The sequence below is a fragment of the Branchiostoma lanceolatum genome, chromosome 1 (genome assembly GCF_035083965.1).
Source record: "Branchiostoma lanceolatum isolate klBraLanc5 chromosome 1, klBraLanc5.hap2, whole genome shotgun sequence".
In the NCBI taxonomy this organism is placed as follows: Eukaryota; Metazoa; Chordata; class Leptocardii; order Amphioxiformes; family Branchiostomatidae; genus Branchiostoma; species Branchiostoma lanceolatum.
In genome coordinates, this window is record NC_089722.1 from 25,168,506 (window position 1) to 25,187,751 (window position 19,246).

The 19,246-nt window shown below is 42.2% G+C and overlaps 1 protein-coding gene across 2 annotated transcripts; it reads right to left on the reverse strand.

The window, feature by feature from the left end:
* Positions 1-1,551: 1,551 nt before the first annotated feature.
* On the reverse strand, positions 1,552-17,418 carry LOC136444157 (sodium-dependent serotonin transporter-like). Of its 2 annotated transcripts, none has more exons than XM_066441639.1 (16): positions 17,211-17,418; positions 11,065-11,294; positions 10,347-10,602; positions 9,755-9,889; positions 9,210-9,297; positions 8,071-8,193; positions 6,919-7,057; positions 6,584-6,718; positions 6,203-6,306; positions 5,722-5,846; positions 5,051-5,163; positions 4,590-4,721; positions 4,064-4,163; positions 3,459-3,559; positions 2,880-3,047; positions 1,552-2,458 (listed from the first exon to the last, which is right to left on the reverse strand). In XM_066441639.1, exons 2-16 carry the CDS (start codon positions 11,137-11,139, stop codon positions 2,330-2,332), a joined length of 1,923 nt encoding a protein of 640 aa, XP_066297736.1. In that variant the 5' UTR covers positions 11,140-11,294; positions 17,211-17,418; the 3' UTR covers positions 1,552-2,329. The 2 variants fall into 2 exon arrangements, with proteins under 2 accessions (XP_066297736.1, XP_066297740.1); XM_066441643.1 differs by lacking the exon at positions 17,211-17,418 and adding an exon at positions 16,906-17,098.
* Positions 17,419-19,246: the final 1,828 nt, after the last annotated feature.

Sequence of the window (19,246 nt, forward strand, 5' to 3'; positions counted from 1 at the left end):
AATCATCAAAGAAACCTTGTGATTCTGCCGCAGGCTCGCTGTGGTTCAATGAACTACAACTCGTCAAGCAACACGTGTGCAGAGCTGGGGGAAATAAATGGTGTTATCTATATCTAGTAGAACCCGTGTATTCACTAATCAGTGGTACACAGATGTTGGAATATGCGTCATGGTGTCGGTACTGCGATCTTGATTAATATATGCTCCGACCTTTCTGATGCCCCAACGTTTGAAAAACAAGATAAGGGCATTCGTGTCTCGATGCGTTTTCGCACAAATGATTTACAATGACGTAGTTTCTGAGCGATGGTTACTGTTCCTTAAAGTCATAACATGTATTAAGTCCACAGTTGGCACGAAGGCTTGGGCAAAATTGAAATAAACATACCGCCTGGCTTTGGCGTAACGCCCAAACATATGGGACGGATCCAAATGCCAACGTTAACGTTGAGCTGCTTTAATCTAGGGTTCTTTAGATTTTTGCTGACAGCAATAACGATGGCATGCCAATAGAGAACGTACGTTTCTATGTCTCAAAAGCTGGTGTAACAAAAATTCAGCCCATCAACTGGCTGCCCTAGCGACCAATGTTATATTGCACCGTTAAGTAATCCACATACCTTACAGTATTTTGAAAATAACATTTGGCTCAGGATTTATTCGATTTAAAAGACCAACAGACAAAACCATTGATGATTGCATTTCTTCAATGTCTTCTTATCCAACAAAATGGATTGAAATTTTGATGTAACGTTACGTGTAGTAGCCCATTATAAAATGACAATTCACAGGAAATTTACGTTCGACTACTCCCATTGGTAAATTGCGAAAGAAACATAATTTATGACCTAATATTCTTGTAAAATGTCTTAAATGTTGTTATTATTCCATTTTCGTAATCGAAGTGAAACAAGCCCCAAAAATTCAACCATTCCCCATTCCTGAAAAGACCGACGGTCATCTTTGCCACTTTTCTCGCCGCGGCCGAGAGTGGTACTGCAGATAAGGTTATGATAGGGTAAATCCTCCGACTTGTAAACATGTCAAATTATACAGGAAAACGCTCCCTCACATGTTCAGACGTCTTCCGGTACGTTTAAAATTACTTTCAAGACTTTTTGAAACACTCATTCAACATAAAGATTATGGATTGTTAGGTGCCGCTCTAGGAGCCCACGTAACAGCAAAGAGCGCCACCTACATCTAAACATACATCACTTCTTGAGCGTTGGTTAAGAGGCCATTATCCGCTTTCCTTTGATCATATGATAAACACTGGATATCCGACCATAAATGATATAAGAAGGACATTATCATTTTTTAGCTATTCACTAGGAAAATGCTGGCCTCTATCATGCCCTTTGTCTCCTGCATCGGAACAAAATTGGAGAGAACTCTCAGCAAAAATTATTTTCCTACTTACAAAGAGATACGATTTACTCTTAGAAAAATCATTGATTTTGTCAATTCATTTTGTATCATACATGTGTACTATCCTACAATTCTTAGACGATTGATAGACTAATAATGACGCCTGCCGACATAAAGAAAAACTGTAGTAATTCAATTTTTTATTGACGAAATGTGATACAAGGTGTACAGTATGTTACATTTCACAGGCGACTGTACCACGCACAAGTCAGCGAATTCTTGCGAACCGGCAAAATTCGAGCAGATATAGGCAACACTTGGAGAATACCCGGTAGCCTGGTATCCAAACCTATCACAGCTCCCCAGTCTCCTCTCCGCAAATAGGCGACATACCCGGACACATTGGACTCCGTGATACCCGTCCGAGAAAGAACAAGGTTCAATACGAAAAAGGCCACAATTGCAAGTTGACAAGTATCAGGGGCTATCTTGAACGGGTTTTACATGATTAAGATATGATCGCAGTGCATGTGTCTTAAGCACAAATACAATTGACTCCGAACATTTAGAACGGCCATAAAACTGTGCCCTAAAAGTACTTTTGTTCAACATATCCACAAATACGACAGTGTTCATCAACTATACAAAGTATATAACTTATACAAAGTATACAAAGTATTTCATATTTGAAGTGACAGTAATGTGCATATCCTAATCATATCAAGATAACATTATAACATTCAGTCTTTTGCCAGTATCCACTGCCACTGACTTACATTCATAGTATTTTCTCTGTTTCAATTTCATGTTTAACAGCTATAAATTAGAAATGGAAACAGTTACGAAATACAAGACGCATCAAAATTCTCACTTCCACATTGTTTGTAACAGATGTGCAGTTAGAGGCACACGGCCACAGTGTGAGATATTCTAAACCGTGCACCCGCTGTGACGTCATCTACACATTTGAGTTTGGGAGTGCCACCAGCCCCTTGTTGAACTCCACCGGGGATGGTCGGCCGTTCTCGGCAATCTCCGTAGTCTGTGCCTCTTCCGAGTCCTCCATGAATAACAGGAGTCGCGCTCTCTGATGAGATAAAATATATCGTGTAGTTTTGTGACAATATTTTCTTTAAAAAGCTGAAAATACTTTAAAAATGATACTTATTTGTAAGTGATCTCTTACAATAAAAAAGTTAGATATCAACTATGGGTGGAGTAATGCTTTAGTCCCAATTGGAAAAAGATGCCCCACCGGGTAATTCACGGGCTGTTTTTGATTTGGCGCTTTCGGGCGTGACCCCTACGTGGCCCGGTGGGACACCCTGTGGCTGCCGAACTATTTTGGGACACGACCGGGGCCCCGAATCATTTCAACTCGGACTTAAAATCAACGCGGAACCCGGTAACAAATAGACGCCGTAAACTAATCGCACAAGCACCGGGGGATACCGGGAGGCGCAATCAGGATAACTGAAACTGATATAGACGGATGTCTTGCACCTTACCTGCTGCAGAGTTCCCGGGGTGATGATGAACTTGTACATGGCGTACAGAGGGATGCAGACCAGGGACGAGCCAGTAATGCCCCAGCCCACCCCCACTGCCCAGCCGGGGTACACGTAGTCTCCATAGACGGGCGACTCGTAGTACACCAGCCCCAGCACAATAGTGATCTGCAACGGAACGTTTTTGAATCTTTGAAATATATCGAGGGCCCGTGATGAAACAAACAAACTGTAAGGCAAAACATGATATCACATCCGGGAACTTCAGACCTATCACTGACGTCACGTTTCCGCCAGGTCACGTGCCAGAAGTAAGGGGAACCTGACGAAGCTCGAAACGTCGGGAAAAAGTTCCTTTTGGTTAGTCATTCTCTCCCTTGTTGTATTGACTGATTAAACCTTGATCAAAACATGTTACCTATATGCATCGACTGATACAGATACTGTATGAACAGTTATTTTATGTTCGATTCACACTCACATCCACTGTGCCTCTGTTTGTTTTTTTTATGACATTTTTCTTTTTTTGGTAGTTGGTACGGATATGTAACAATGGAGTAAGGGTCTGTGGGGACGTACCGCTAGTATGATGGGGCAGATGAAGGTCCAGCAGATCCGCCATGGCAAGGCAGGCTTGGTCCCCATCATCTCCCTCATCTCACACGACAAACGGTCCGTCCCTGGAGGAGACAGAGAGAAAGTTCGTGAAGTACATTTTTTTACAGTAGTTCATGCAATAAACAGGCAGAACGTTACCGTACGGTCTTCAATGTAATCATTGCAGCGACAAGCAACTTATACATAACCCATAATGTTAACATCACGAATGAATGTTAGATGCACATGCATCTGTTTGGGGATTTGGTGAAATTTGGATCAAAATCCACTTTCGGGCGCACTGAATCTCATCTCAAGTAGATCAGCAGTAAAAGGTAGGAAACCAAAGTTAAACAGAAAAATAAGTAACAACGTAGAAATTGGCCAAATAGACAGATAACATGCCAGAGTAGTCGCAAACCGTACTCCCTGACCAGCTAGCTCCTCTGAAATCTTATCTGTCTATTTGGCCAATTTCTACTATTTTCCAGCAGCCTGTGGAGCATGGTAGAGTCTAGAGCACGATAACAAGTCGTTTTTTTCTTTATAGTTACGATACGCAGTGAGGGTGTAGGGTCAGGGTTCACCGTATATCCAGCAGACGATGGTGACCTCCAGTAGCACCACGATGGTGATTGACGTGTTTGCAGCAAACGTGTCCATCAGGTGAACCACCAACACACCGCCCTGGTGGAACAGCACAACAATGGCGTACTGAAAACTCACACTTGAATGCAGAATTTCCAAGATGGTTTTCCAAGGCTAGATCAAAAGCCAATCTACTGGAAAGCATACAGGTACAAAACAACAAGGGTGTCGAAATCATTACGTCGCCAGTGCTCAACCATGACGGGTAACGTTATAAGGACCCTGCAACATTTGATCCAAAGCTCATTCGTTCATGCTGTCTAAGTTAAATACAGTTAAGTCACAGAAGCGGTGGGTTGTACTGTTCGGTACTCAGTCAAAATATGGGTGTATACTTTTTCTTGGGTCGGAAATTCAAGTTACATCTTGTTTCACAACAGTAAGCCTTAGCATTCTCTATTTCTAATGCAGTATGAATCGCGTAAGTTGGAACACAAAGTTCCGAGTAATAGAAGCACGTCTCACGTTAGTGGTGGTGACCAGCGCTCCGGTGTAGCAGACAATCATCAGCCCCAGGACAAACAGCTCCCGGTGTCGCCGCAACACCCGCGGGTACTCATCACTCAGGGATGTGATGACTGTCTCCAGTCCGCCGAACTGGAATAAGGCACATAAGGTAAAGTTATAGACCCCTGTGTAGTCTGTCTTCTCATAGCTCTTGACATGTTCTTGCTCTTTCAAAGCGTGTCTAAATGTACCACTGTAAGCGCACAAAGATGTAACTATTGTCTTTAGTACACAGTAGCAAGATATTTTACTTCTAAGTCTTCTTTTAGCATTACATTACTATCGTTAATTGTAACAGCTTGTGCAAATAGAAACAAAGGCAATCAACATCATATAGATTGAGACAGTTTTGCTGATAACATTTAGAGTTGAAGTTGTCTTTAAGAGCTTTAACTTATAAAATAAAGTTGTGTAAGTACCGTGGAGTCCACGCCCAGGTTGATCAGCATGAAGAAGAAGATGAGTGCCCAGCCCGTGGCGCCGTCCATACTGGCGATGGCCTCGGCGTACACCTCGAACAACAGGCCTGGACCTGGGGAGGGACGGGGAGCAACAAGGTTATACTGGTACAGAACTATATCGTCACGGCGTTAAACATGTATGACTGGGATGTGCCCTAGTATGTTGCCTCTTACAGCTATGGACTTCATCTCCCTGTAGTGTTGTGCGTATCGGAGATGCACTCCAGTACAGACGTTACAGTGTTGTATTTTACCCGGCCCCTACAGATATGGTATGTATTTCAGTTCCCGAGCTGTCCTGTGTGACAGAAATGTACCCAAGTACAGACGTTATGTTACCTCCTACAGCTATGGTCTCTATTTCCCTGTCCTTTGTGACAGAGATGTACTTCAGTACATACGTTATGTTACTTCCTATAGCTACAGCTATGGTCTTTATTTCCCATTTGAGAGGTACCCCAGTACAGATGAATATGTTATATTTCCTCCTACAGCTATGGTCTTTATTTCCCTCTTCTGAGTGACAGAGATGTACCCCAGTACAGACGTTATGTTACCTCCTACAGCTATAATCTCTATTTCCCTGTTCTGAGTGACAGAGATGTACCCCAGTACAAATGTTATGTTACCTCCTACAGCTATGGTCTCTATTTCCCTGTCCTGTGTGACAGAGATGTACCCCAGTACAGAGAAGATGACAAAACCCGACAGCAGGCTGGCTAGACAGTTCATTAGACTGGTGGCCACGGCGTCTCTGTGGAGGGAAGAAGGCAATCAGAGACAGCACACTTCACCCCTTTTACGTAGATCACGTACACACACACACACACACGCGCGCGCGCACACACACACACACACACACACACACAAACGCACATACACACACACACAAACACACAAGTACAAACGCAGTTAAACATACACACATACGCGCACGCACACACACACAAACGTACATACACACACACACACACACAAACTAACCCTGAACAATAAAGATTATTGCGAATGGGGAATAATTGACACTAGCGTGTGTAGCACTTACAGATAGTCAGAAGGCATTTTAGTACCAAGGTTCAGCAGGTCATGTGTAACACAATGTCCACGCACCTGCAGGTGTTGTTGTGGAAGCGGTTGTAGCTGGATAGAGTGATCAACACCCCGAACCCAGGTCCCAGCGAGAAGAACACCTGCGCAGCTGCGTCCCACCACACCTACAAAAAAGGCGTGCACGGGATCGCAGGTGAGGAAACAAGTCTTGTTCATAGGTAGAAGTTATACGTTAGTCCTTGGACAGATGCCCAATAAGATAGGATCTGAAGAGTCTTCAGTGTAACATGATTAAGGACGAGTCTTGCACGTGATGCTGAAGCTTATGCCATCCTGATTAAGGTAAGGCCAAGGCTATGCACGATACTAGCATTGGTCTGAAACAAAATCTTGCTATATCTGCAACTGTAATAGCTGGAAATTAAGTGAATGTTCCTTTACCGATGGTCTGGCCAGGGTCTCCCATTTCGGTGTGAGGAAGTACAGGATTCCCCTCTTCGCACCTGGCAGCATCACGCCTCGGACCATCAGGATCAGGAGTAGAACGTACGGGAGGGTTGCAGTTACCCAGACTACCTGCAAGGTGGCGCGTGTGAGTAGAGGAGAAAATGAGTTATTATAGAGCCTGCTTCGTTCCTCTGATTGCTCTGTCTAACTCTTTGACTTTGTGGTTTACTGACCTTACTAAGTCGACATCTCCTTTTGAAATCTCAAATATCTGACGCTCGTTACATTTATCTATATCATTCCATCCTTCAAAAGGGCATTGACTTTACCTTTCCAGACATGTGGATCCCCTTCCACAAACTGAAGTACACGATGACAAAGACCAGGGCCAGGCAGAGCGCGATCTGCCAGCGGATGTACCCCAGCTCACTCAGGCCGTTGGAGTTCTGGTACTCGTAGACGTTTCTCCTATTGGCGGGAATATTCACGTGATCAGACAGTTTTGACCAATCGAATTCACCATGCATCTGCAGCTAGCATGCGGATGCCGCGCCAAAAGAAACTTGCTCAATGTGAAAACTATCATAATTGCATGCTATCTGTTGTGAAAAGTATATGAGAAGGCTAACTGATCCGTTAGTGAAACAAGAGCTCCACGACCTCATATCTCCATGAACAATTCTATTCATGCAAATGACTTACACATTTGCATAATGTATGCTTAATCATAAACACCTTTATCTTACTTACACATGTTGCAATATTGACAGTCCTATAATTTTACAATTAGATGAATTTTGGTGTTTTTGCATTAATTATGCAAATTAGGAATTCATTTGCATAATTGGTATCTGTTGATGCTCCACTTTCCATAAATTACATATGTTACATGTATTTGAGTCTTATAATGGAAAACACTGACAATATAGATTTTCCTCATTAGCTATGCAAATTAAGTCCCAATTAGCATAATTTGCACTTCATTGTGTACATCTCTGTCTAAGCTACCCGCATACTAAATACCATGGAAATCCGTCGTCCCTCTGTTCAGTTATTCTCCTTAGAAGATTTTCACAATAACGCCCCTGCAGTTTCAGAGCAAGCTGCTAGGGGGCCCAAACCCACACCACTTCTTCATTACACCACAAGCTATCTGCCACCCAAAAATCAAGACCACAGCACGTCCAGGTCAAGAGATACAAAAATGGAATTTCCGCTGCAGTACCAAGGTCACATACCAGGGGGCCCAAAATCGACCTTGAATTTCGGCTTCACAACACCTGCCAACATACCAAATATCATCGTAATCCATCAAGAGGTTCTTGAGTTATACTGACTACAGTAGTCCGGAAACACAAACAGACAAACAGACACACAGACACACCCAAAACTATATCTCCATTTTTCATGGAGGTAAAAAAGGTAAATATGAAATACTTCTTCCTCGAACTGAATATATCAGGTAGATCGATTCCACGTACACGAGAAACTCAGTGGCTGCAGAGACAGAGTTGTTCCGCCAGGTGTCGACGCCGAATTGTGTACAGTTGTCCGTGTTCCATGTGTTATTACAGCTCGTCCAGGGTAGCTCTGAAGTGAATGAACTGTGGATACAATAAACGTGTACATGTGCTGCTTTAAAATGCTTGTACAATGGCATGGAACGTTATCAAGTACACCTTGTCTAAGAATAAAACTGAAAATAAAGCTTCGTAGGAGAGCCATTTAGTATATATGGATTCTTTTTGGTCAGCTTATAAATCTTTATTGCATTCAATACATGGCATTTACAAACGAACAAATCGGGAATCGTCAACTGTTCAGGGAAACACAATGAGCTTAATATATGCAGTGAATGTCTAACATATGCCACTGTGGACATATCCATTTTGCTTTACAACCGCACAATAGCTCTATAAGTCATTGTAACCTCTTTAGGCATGATTGTAACGGCTAATTGCTATATTGCTACGTTCGGTCTCTATTTTAGGCCAGCTTCAATAGCTGTATCATTAAGAACTTAAAGAAGCGCATGTTGTTTGGGGCATGTTTTATGCCAGGGCAACCATAACAAAGAAGCAAGCAATCCTAGATACAATGGGCAACTATAAAACCACAGGCAGTTGGTATTGTTTTCTATGCCCCCAACTTCATAATACCTATCCATTAGTGTGACCTCTACACATTAGCTTAACACTTGAAGTGTCTGAGTAACTCCCTGGCAGCAGCGTAAATTCATAATTTCATAAATTCAGTGCACCCTACCATTTAGGTATATAAAACTGCGTTGGCCAACTCAATATGAAGGCGCATTACTCTTAAGTAGCATCATATCAGAACTGATAGTTTTGGAGCTCACACAGTCATGTCCTTACAATTTGCAGGGTGTGGTTGACTGATAGAATGCAGTACGAATGCTTGATCATAAAACGTGTCCTACTGAAAACCGTTGACCACTGGAAAAACTTCATGAATACGAAAATAGTTCACCACGTACCGTTAAAAATGACTCTTTTAGAGATAAAACGTGGCCAATGAAAGGTCTCTGAGTGAATATGAATATCTAATCATTTGAAAACTTCCTTGGTTAGAGTTGTTGAAATGGTTAGTTAATGTTCACCTGAAGAAGTAGAAGACAGCCCAAGCGATGATCGTGTTGTAGTAGAAGGATGTGTACATCCCCACAAGTATCATGGCATAACCCATTCCTGGATGGATCAAGAGACGTCAAAGCTAGTAGCAGATATGATAACAAAAGATACAAACCGCGAAAATAGAAGACGAGCTTTACGGTCCAACGTCCAACAACGAGTCACACTTTCTTTAGACCACCTTCCACTGCGGGACCAACATTTTTGAATCGCACAGCGGAAAAAAAGTTGTTTCTGTGGAACGCTCCATCTATTATTGGCTGTTCTGAACTGTTGAAAATTTGATGGAGACATCTTTGGGCATGGGCGATCTTGGGGCTTATTGAGAGCTCACTGAACGATCACTGAAGTAATTCTGGTCGCTTCAATGGTCGCCACTTCTATGAGGTACAACGCAGAGGCATAGTGCGCGTACATTTTATTTGGGTCTATCAGCGGGACTAGCATGAAAACATACTTGTACAGCGACAATCGGGGACTCAGCTACAGCAGTAATCAACGACAGAAACCCTACCTTTGAAAAGAGGGCAGATCTTGCTCCATATCTTGAGCGGACCGAGGCGATGGTACTGTCCCAGCGACATCTCCATGTAGCACAGAGGGATTCCACCGAATATCACCATGATAAAGTAAGGGACGAGGAACGCACCTACATGTAACAAACACACGCGCTGGTTTATGTTTGTCTTAATCACAAAACCGGGCCCAAAGCTGTTATATTCTACATCTTGTGCAGGTCATATGCCACGAGAATCCAACGACGATTTGTAAGATACAAAACGCCGCCTAGACGGTATCGCACACCACAAGAAATCAAAGATGAAATTGCTTCCATGCTAAGTGTGGTATTGAATATCAAATGGATGAACAAATGAAAAATATACAATCATCAGATATATGTATGGAACGGATATATAACGTTAGATGAAGTGAAAACTAGTTTCTAGTAACACCGCTCAACGCGACGGAACTCATCACTGCGTCTTGCTAGACTGACATAAGCACATTTCTTGGAGTATAAAAACCATTGATGAAAACCTAGAACATATATGTCTGGGAAGTTTTGTTTGTGTGAAGTGAAATTGAACAGATATAGTTGACCCTACCTCCGCCGTTGCGGTGACAGATGTACGGAAAGCGCCAGACGTTCCCCAAGTCCACGGCGAAACCGATGACGGACAGCAGGAAGTCGATTTTCTTCGACCACGTCTCTCTCTCCTCTCCTCCCTCAGCGGCGGCGTCCGTCCCGGCCTCGGCCAGGGAGACCTTCCCCAGGTCCCCGTCTGCCGGGGTCGGGTTGAGCCGGGAGGGCGGCGCCAGGCCGCGGGCCTCGCGATGAGACGGCGACGACGTTGCCGACACCTGGAGTTGTTTTTTGTCAATAAATCAAAGAAAAAGACGTTGATGAAGGTTAAACATCCAGGTAATAAGATACGCCAAAAACTGTTACTTAAGCAACTGGATAAAACGTTGAATCAAAATTCTATCCAGTTGTTTGAGTAATCGTTTTTGGCAAAGAAACAGACATTTATGAATAAGCTGATAAAACATACAATAACGATATCATGACATGGTTCATTAGACGTGAAAATACGTATAATTTCGCATTACCTTTGAAGCCAGTATCAGGATGAATAAAGGTGCGCGCCAGATAAATTAATATCCACATCGCGTTTTTTTATTCCTAAAGAAATATTACCAACAGAACAACTCATCTAACCGAATCGTAGAAGTGTCTAATTCTCCTAGTATAGTGTATTTTGAATGGCACAATAAAAGTAAAATTTTGATATCTGTACAGGTAAGATTAGCTTCTTCTCTCACCTTAGCCATGTCCGTCTCCTGTCCGTACCAGCCCGTAGTGTCGGCCCGATCGAACGCGGGGTTGTTATATTCCATCCCGCAGGGTGTCCAGGCGGCCTGCGCCTGCTCAGATCGAACCTCTGTTTCCGGCTCTTTGTACGGCGTACAACTCTCCCAGGGTACCCCGTCTGATCTTAACGTCCGCTAACAAGACGCTTCTCCCTTTTCAGGTTATAAGTGGCACGTCACATCTGTAGTTAAATGAAATAAGAGCACATTGAGCACAGGAAGACGAAAATAACTATATCTATTAATAGCTTTTTATGAATAGGACGGGCAGTCAAAAGCCAATGCAAGTGGTTTCATAACAGGCTCATTATTGTTTATTTGTCTATGTAAATTCTTCACAACCTGTTCATCAAATGAGACTATTGAAACTTGGCACACATGTAAAAGCACATATCTTCTTGGGACTTAAATATCTCAGTTTGTTATTCAGATTTTCTTGAGCGATTGAGTTGATTTCAAACTGACCACTCCTTTGGAAGTCCGTCAGAAGCAAAGAGCAGTACAGGGAAGGTTTTAAAACTAACGTGTGCCTTTACATTTGTGCAAAGTTCTAACTGATCATTTGATGAAAACACGAGCCTGTTATGAAACCACTTGCATTACTTTTTGACTGCCCCTCGTACATGTTCTTCTGTCTATTCACATCTATGAGGTTTGAGCACTTTGGTGTGCAATTTCAAAGTTGGAGAGTGAAACAGGAGACATGAAACACTACCGAAACCTCTTAGTCTTTCCGGGTAACGTCAGTTTGTTTTTCAATTGTAGGAGTTGAAAATAACAGTATTATGGATAATGGAGGTCTACTAGGTTTTAGGTTTATTTGATGATCGCAACGTAGCTACCATCTGTTCTTACTACAACTAAGAAGGTTGCTGGGGCCATGGTGCTGCATACTATCTTATGATAGATTAGTAAAATATATTGGGGCGCCATCACAGCAACAGAAATAGTATGGAAAATTAGCATGCAAAAAAAAGTAAGCATAATCTTCAAATCGATATTCACGTGTACTGAGCCTGTTCTAAGAATTAGTCCAGTAACATGATTTATTGTGAACTTTCGCGAAAAGTATTACCGTTTACAAAATGATAGCCATGTTACTGAAAAGGAAGAACAAATTCAATGTTCATTTTTACCAAACAAATACTAAACTACATTTTGTGACGTCGACCAAGAGTTGGTGTAAAACGATTGCAGGTCTTAACAACAGACGGCTTGAGCTTGAGATTGACAGGAATTGAGCAATATTTAGATACAATCAATGACAGTGTATCCTCAAATCTACGTTAAGTTATAGAGAATATGGAGCAGAGTGCATGGCAGTGACCTAGCCCTAACCTTGAGATGATCGTGACTTCCAGTAAATCCAGGCGGGGGGAGGTAAGCGGACCGCCGACTGGGCCTAGTGCCCCGGGTCGGTGGTGGGGGCAGAGGTGAGAACGGCTCACAGAATTGTTAGCAGATGGGGAAAAGGCGAAGGCGTTAAAATCCATACATCAATACGTTTAGACCGCTTCAAGATAACTTATAGAACTACACGTTTCCTTAATGGACGTTATCTTTTTGCAGAAATCACTAACCATCTGCCTGTGACTATAGTAGGAAACCCGTCCAGTATTTTACATAACAGGTGGGGCGCGGACGTAATGAAGAAAGTACACGCTGTTAAATGCTAACTACATTGTAAATTAGAAGTGAGATTGAAAGAATGTGGTTATAAGCAATTTCCAGGAGACCCTGTAGCGTCATGACATCATCGTCATTCGTATGAATGATTATTTTTAGTGAAACCTGTTGTTTCTGCACCATGGTAGCTCACACAAACCCCACCCATCAACCCACTGTAGTCACAAACATGAACACCAACCTACTATAAACTTTTCATAAGTTCCTCAGGCTTTCTTGTTTTGTATGGGTTGTTTAGTTACACATTCTCCTGCATGCTTAGTATTTAATTATGGTACATTACAATTACATGGCTTACTATAAAGTATAGTGTAATACTGCAATGAGAAGTACGTACTTACCCATTCTCCATCAAACCTCCTGTTCTGGTGCTAATCATGACAGTCACAACACACTAACGACTCTTAAAGGTTCAATGCCAAGGGTATTGGACCAAGGCCAGCAGGAGCGAGGCTTTTAAGAAAGCCGATTTTGTCCTACATGTGTAACAATTGTTTCAATATGGTTGAGAATTGTGTACTAAAGTACGGGGCTCGCTAAAGCTTTGGGCTAGGGCTTGGGGTGTGGGTAAGGGAGTTAGAGAGAGAGAACATTTCATTTCTCATCTAAAGTTTGGGCCACGTAATCAACTGGATGAATTTAGTATTTTAGAGAGGTATTAAGCTAGTTCTCCAAGCCAGTGAAAAGTAGACTAACTTTCCAAGGACTAGTAGAGTTATCTACATTTTTGCAAGAAATACTGACATTATCTTTCGTGACCATCAGTGCTCTGTAAACTGGCGTGAACCAGGCGATTAATGTACATGTAGGGCTTATGAGAATGTAAGAAAGCAGAACAGCGAAGAAGATCCTGGAATGGAAGCCACACGATGGAAAAAGAAGTAGGGGACGGCCAAGGCTGACCTGGAAGATAAATGTAGAAAAAGACCTCGAAAACATGGGAAGCCCCTGGTATAGAGCCAAAAGAGAAGCACAAAAACGAGGAAGGTGGAAAAGGACGGGCACGGGAGGAACTAAGGTGCTAAGGTGCAAAGGGCTTATTGGAAAGTATGATGTGTTCTTAATTCGACATGTAGAATAATTCGTACATTGTACTTGAAAAAAATGTAGAAGTGATCAAAGACTAGATCGCCGGTAATTCTGTTATTAATTCTAAATATAGTATCTGTAGATTCAATTGTATGGCACATAAAGGGCTATACAAAGAATTAACAAGCAGTTGCTAACACGTTATTGATGAGATGGGCAGTTCCCGGCGTTAGCTCACGCTAAAGTGTTCTTGGTTCTGACAGAACGAGTCTTTGCCATGCTACATGTAGTTACATTGACCAAAGTATTCAAATGTCTTTTCTTCGGCCTTACGGGTGAATGAATGCTACTAACTAAACGTACTTCAGAAGAATCTAGTACAAAGAAGTTCTTATGACGAAATAGCATGATCTTACAAACACCCTTTAGCACATTCATTCCACACACCCCCCTCGTAAATCAAACAAATGCCGGCCTATGCACATAATATTGTTTCAAGAGAAAGCTATTGGGCATTCAGAAACAAATTACCTTGAAACGTCAGTGTTAGCACCGGAACTGAACGTTGAAGACCGCCTGCAAACGCCAAAATGCTTCCCCAAAAGGCCAACTGGCGTCGCAGTGGCGCGGTGGCAGGGTGTTTGAACCCATAAGTCCTGGGTTCGAACCCGTGGTTCCCTGGATTGTCCCGTTCACTTTACACGACTTTCCTCACTTCACTCAGGTGAAAATGAGTACCTAGCTTCGGTTAGGGACGTCCTTCGGATAGGACGTTAAATGGAGGTACCGCACGCGTGTTCGAGGAGAACCACACCTCGAGCACGCAAAAGAACCCGCCACACTTATCGAAAAGAGTAGGGGTCTTTCCCGGTGTGAGTGGACCATACAATCTACCCAGATATGCAGCTTGTACTCTTCAGTACAAACCTGGTGTGTTACGCCTTGAGGCGGTTTACCGGGTATGCAACACAAGCAAACAGTCTACCCAACATTACAGGATGCCTGTGCATTCGCCCAACACGTGTTTTCTGCAAACACTGTCCCAGGCCTTGCTAAATCAGGCCCGTTAGCAGTGGTCTCGGCTTAGCCTTCGCCAGGCCTTTCTTCGGGGGTATGGATCGTAGAATGCGGCAAAAACAAAGGAATAATTGGCCAGGAAAGTCAATCCGCGGAAAGGTTAACATTCTTCCCAGCCCCGCACAACCCCTCCCAACTGCGCCTTGCCAATGAAACCATTTGGTGGCCAAACTCCCCTGGCAAAATTATTCTCCCTACAGTCAGCGTAGTTACACTCGTAGAAACTAGTCCCAACTAGTCACTAAGCTACCCCGGAGCCCGACCACCTGTTGATGTTGACAGGGTCAACAGCCAACCATCTCATCAGAAAGCCCGTGTCAGTTACACTTTTGTTATGTCCAATGAAAAGAAAGAAAAGGAAACAGCGACATAAAAAGTGTTATAGTGCCCTAGAGTAGGTAATGAGTGAGTCGTACCTTAAGGAGGCCGGTACAGGTGACCTTCGATCAGTGCACGTACTTAATTTTGATTGATGGTATAAATAATCTTGGCGGTGGAAGGGGTCAATTTGCTATTTTAGGAATAATATAAATCAGATATTGAGATTTCCTATGTTGATCATTTAGAAAGTTCGCTGTGGGTGATTATATTACTAGTGCTTTTGTTACTTATATTTTTCTATAATCACTACATAATAAAAATCAGATAACCAGATTTTTCTGTCTTTGCCCGAGAAAACATAACGGCTCGATCAACGAGTGAATGACGCTGGTCAACTTTTAGCACGCTGTAAAATACAATCTCAATGTCACAAATAAGAACAGTATCACCAAAGATTAACAGTGGCACTATCATACTTTGATACATATAAATCGCAGATTCATTCCTATATTTTATTAGCAATGGTCTGATGAAAGATTATAAATGGTTAAATGGCGAGTACCGCGGTCTGAAGACTGTTATTGTATTGACACAAGGAACTTTACATCACAGATTACTAGACTGTAAGTGCCTCTCACTGTTTTGTCAACAAAAGGTCAATTAGATTACACACATGCACCTCGTAATGTGTTGCTGGGATGCAGTTTTAGAGATATTACTATGTTTTGAACAGTTCATAAGAGTATGTTTTGGAAATGTATTTTCGAAGTCAATACATCAGAGTACGTCTTTATACACTTGAACAGATCCGGGAATATTACCCAAATTGCTTTGGTTGATAAAACTTTGCCTTTGTCTGGGTTTGTAACTGTAACAATATAGTCTACACATCTATTCGCGCGCAAGGATCGCGTTTTTAAGACAACATACGTAAATATAAATATAAATATCACGTATTATTATGTATTGCACACTGCAGATTGCATTACGCAACCACAAGGGTTAAGGTTACATCAACATGTTTCGTTATATATGTATTGTTATATACAATATACTGCTGTCTATTACCTGTTTATTTTACATGGACAATTCTTAAGTTCATAATGTTTTCTAATGTTCCGATATTGATACCTCTGACCTCGATTCAAAGAAAAATAGGGAAATGCGGTCCTTGATAACTTGTAGGATACGGCAATAAAATAACCAACCTGGACGAATGTTAATTTATCGTCATACAGTACTTCAAATTCCCTTTCCTATCCTTTGCTGACTTGGTCTACATTTCCCAGTAGCGAGCCAGTTACAATACTTGCTAACTAGCCTTTCAAAAGACTCGGTTTGTCTCTATGGGTGCTGTACAAGTACGTCAACCTGAAATTAGCATCTATTGAACGCCTGCCGCTGTCAATCGAGGGACTTGTCAATAATAGAATTCATTAACTGTTTCTCAAAGCTACACTTCATTGTAGCCTGGCAAAATAACCACAGCTTGAACCACACGTTTAGTAGTTCATACAACTATGATGTGACTCCGTTCGGAGGGGGGTGGGTTGATTGTGATAGAGCGCAGTTCTTTAAGACTCGCCTCAACTTAACACTAAAGCCAGGGGCACACTGGCACGAAATTGTTAGATAAAGCTAAGAGGGTTATCGAGAACATATCCACTTAAGAAAACTCACTTGCTCCACTGGCGCTCGTGGCCGCACCGCCTTTTCTGGACACATTCTCGGTCTACCAAGCAGAACTTTGTGTCACGCCACGTAGATACATAGGCAACTGAAACATGTGCGACCTTTACACGTCTAAAGTTGCACCAATGATTGCAGACTTTCGCGAGTTACGAAAAATGTAAATCTCTCCAGTGAACCGCACTTCTCGATGGCGGCTAGCTTGGCCATATGATAGTCCTGGCCCGTCTATCGTATTTACAAGGTGGAATTGGAGTAAACGCAGACGACAGCTACAAACGATGTGATCCACTCACCTCGACTGCTTGGCACAGCGGGTATCCAGATGGCTCTCCAAGGAAGGTGTCAATCTTCTTATCACACAGAAACACTTACAACGGCCTTTAATGACTCTCAAAATAGGTTAATTGCTATTATATACGCCGACTCTATTACGTAAAAAGACCACCTGTTCAGAGCCTTGGCGCGCCGGTTTCATGAACTTTGAGCTCAAGAGGAGACAAGATGTTTACCGAAGACGATAAGGCTTGCGGGCTTGAACATTAACAACAGAGAGGGGCTGGTCTTAGACAGACGGCTTGCACGTTAGCTGTCACAAAATATTGAATACGTAACATATCACCGGTACTTATCCCAAGGGCTCCATAGGTCTATACATAGTATATAGCTTTGACAAATCCTTGGACATTGTAAGATGTAAGAAAGTTAGCAATCATGAAATGATCACAAGCAACCATACCTTTTGAAATGCTTAGTAATACACTGTCTGTTGACATTAATTTCCAATAACAAAATGCTAACAGTAACAGTAACAATTATTTTTGTCATGAAGATATGCTTAACATATCATGACCTTTCATGATAATATCATAACCTGAGGTAGCTTAGTGTTTAATTTGTAAACAAAACAAATATATAGCTTCCTACTTACCTTTCCCCTCACCTGTTAAGTAGAAAGATCAAAGGATATGCCGCCAACAATATTGACCTGATATACATATTCTGCGGGTCGGGAGCCCATCTCACCAAGTGTTTATACTGTTTAAGCCATATAAAACCACTTAACGTACATACATACATTTGAATGCCTTTTATATGTAATTACAACTCATTGCAGCCAAGTTTACGAATAGGCACTGTCACACGGTCTAGATTTTATATAGTCTAAACCTAGATCATCATCATACTTACAAAAAAATTATAATTCAAGGGTTTTCAAGGGCAGAGATACAGCATTTGCATTAGCATGTTTTAGGCCAAAGTTATCAACTACCCAAAGATGCTACTGAGGAAAGAAATAAGGGTCTATGCCTACCGCTTAGGACACAGCAGATGTCATAGATGAAGACTTGCTAACTCCTGATCTACTCCAAATGACTGAGACACCTTTAGAACTAGGAGACAGGGATGGATGTCAGGATACAGGGATGCCAGGATACAGGGATGTCAGGATACAGGGATGTCAGGATGCTGTTATCTTTACAGATAGAGTATGAAGATAAGAGGGTGCCTAGGAATTCTGTCAAGGTGGACTAGAAATAATGGGAAGACATCTGTGTACCTCAACAGATGACATGGTTTGAAAGGTGACTGACCTCAGGGTGTGTACAAAAACATGTCACTCAGGACAGGATGTTTGTCAGCTACAGCTGTGACTCAATTCTTTCCATGTGGCCTGATATCTGGTAAAACTGTCGTGTTCAGCAGCTTATACAAAATGTATGCAGAATCTTGCATAATTGTTAAGCAGCCGAATGTTATGGTCGTTAATGGTATGAGGTACTAGTGCCTTAACTTAAGTGCCTTAAGAGTTTTACACATAATTTCCGTACACAATACAAAGCACTCACCAACAAGCTTTCGGTCAGTCCTCTGAGTCTGACCCATCTCAAGTTGAACCAACCTTAAGCCTATGTCATGTGACTTGAATGGAAGTGTGACATCAGCAACAGGTCAAAGGTGCCCAGCAGGCGGTATCGACATCGTCTCTGTTGAGGGATGGTCTGTTGAGGAATGGTCGATGGGCTCTGATGTAGATGGTCTCTTTATCTCCTCTTAGAAAATAATCCTGTTCAGTGTCCAAAATTGTGACTCTATACAGTTACCTTATCAAAGCAACAGTACATGTTCACTGTAGGTTGGATTTTTGTGTTGTGCAGGTACAGATTTAATGTTGATACAGGTTTTTCTACTGCTGACATTGTGAATCTGAGATATTGGTGTTGGGTAGAAACAAAACAAAACAAAACAGCTCCTTTCAGTGTGTTACGATTTTGAGTTCAATGGAAAGTTCAAGGACATTAACTATTGCTGGAGTCCACATTTCCTCTTG

What these genes read in the sequence shown, in the direction of transcription:
- LOC136444157 (XM_066441639.1), bottom strand. Translation starts at nt 11,139, where the DNA reads ATGGAATATAACAACCCCGCGTTCGATCGGGCCGACACTACGGGCTGG. An exon ending in GATCTGCCCTCTTTTCAAAG is followed by an intron (nt 9,298 to 9,754) that starts GTAGGGTTTCTG and finishes TGATCCATCCAG; the next exon opens with GAATGGGTTATGCCATGATA. An exon ending in AGACCCTGGCCAGACCATCG is followed by an intron (nt 6,307 to 6,583) that starts GTAAAGGAACAT and finishes CCTTTTTTGTAG; the next exon opens with GTGTGGTGGGACGCAGCTGC.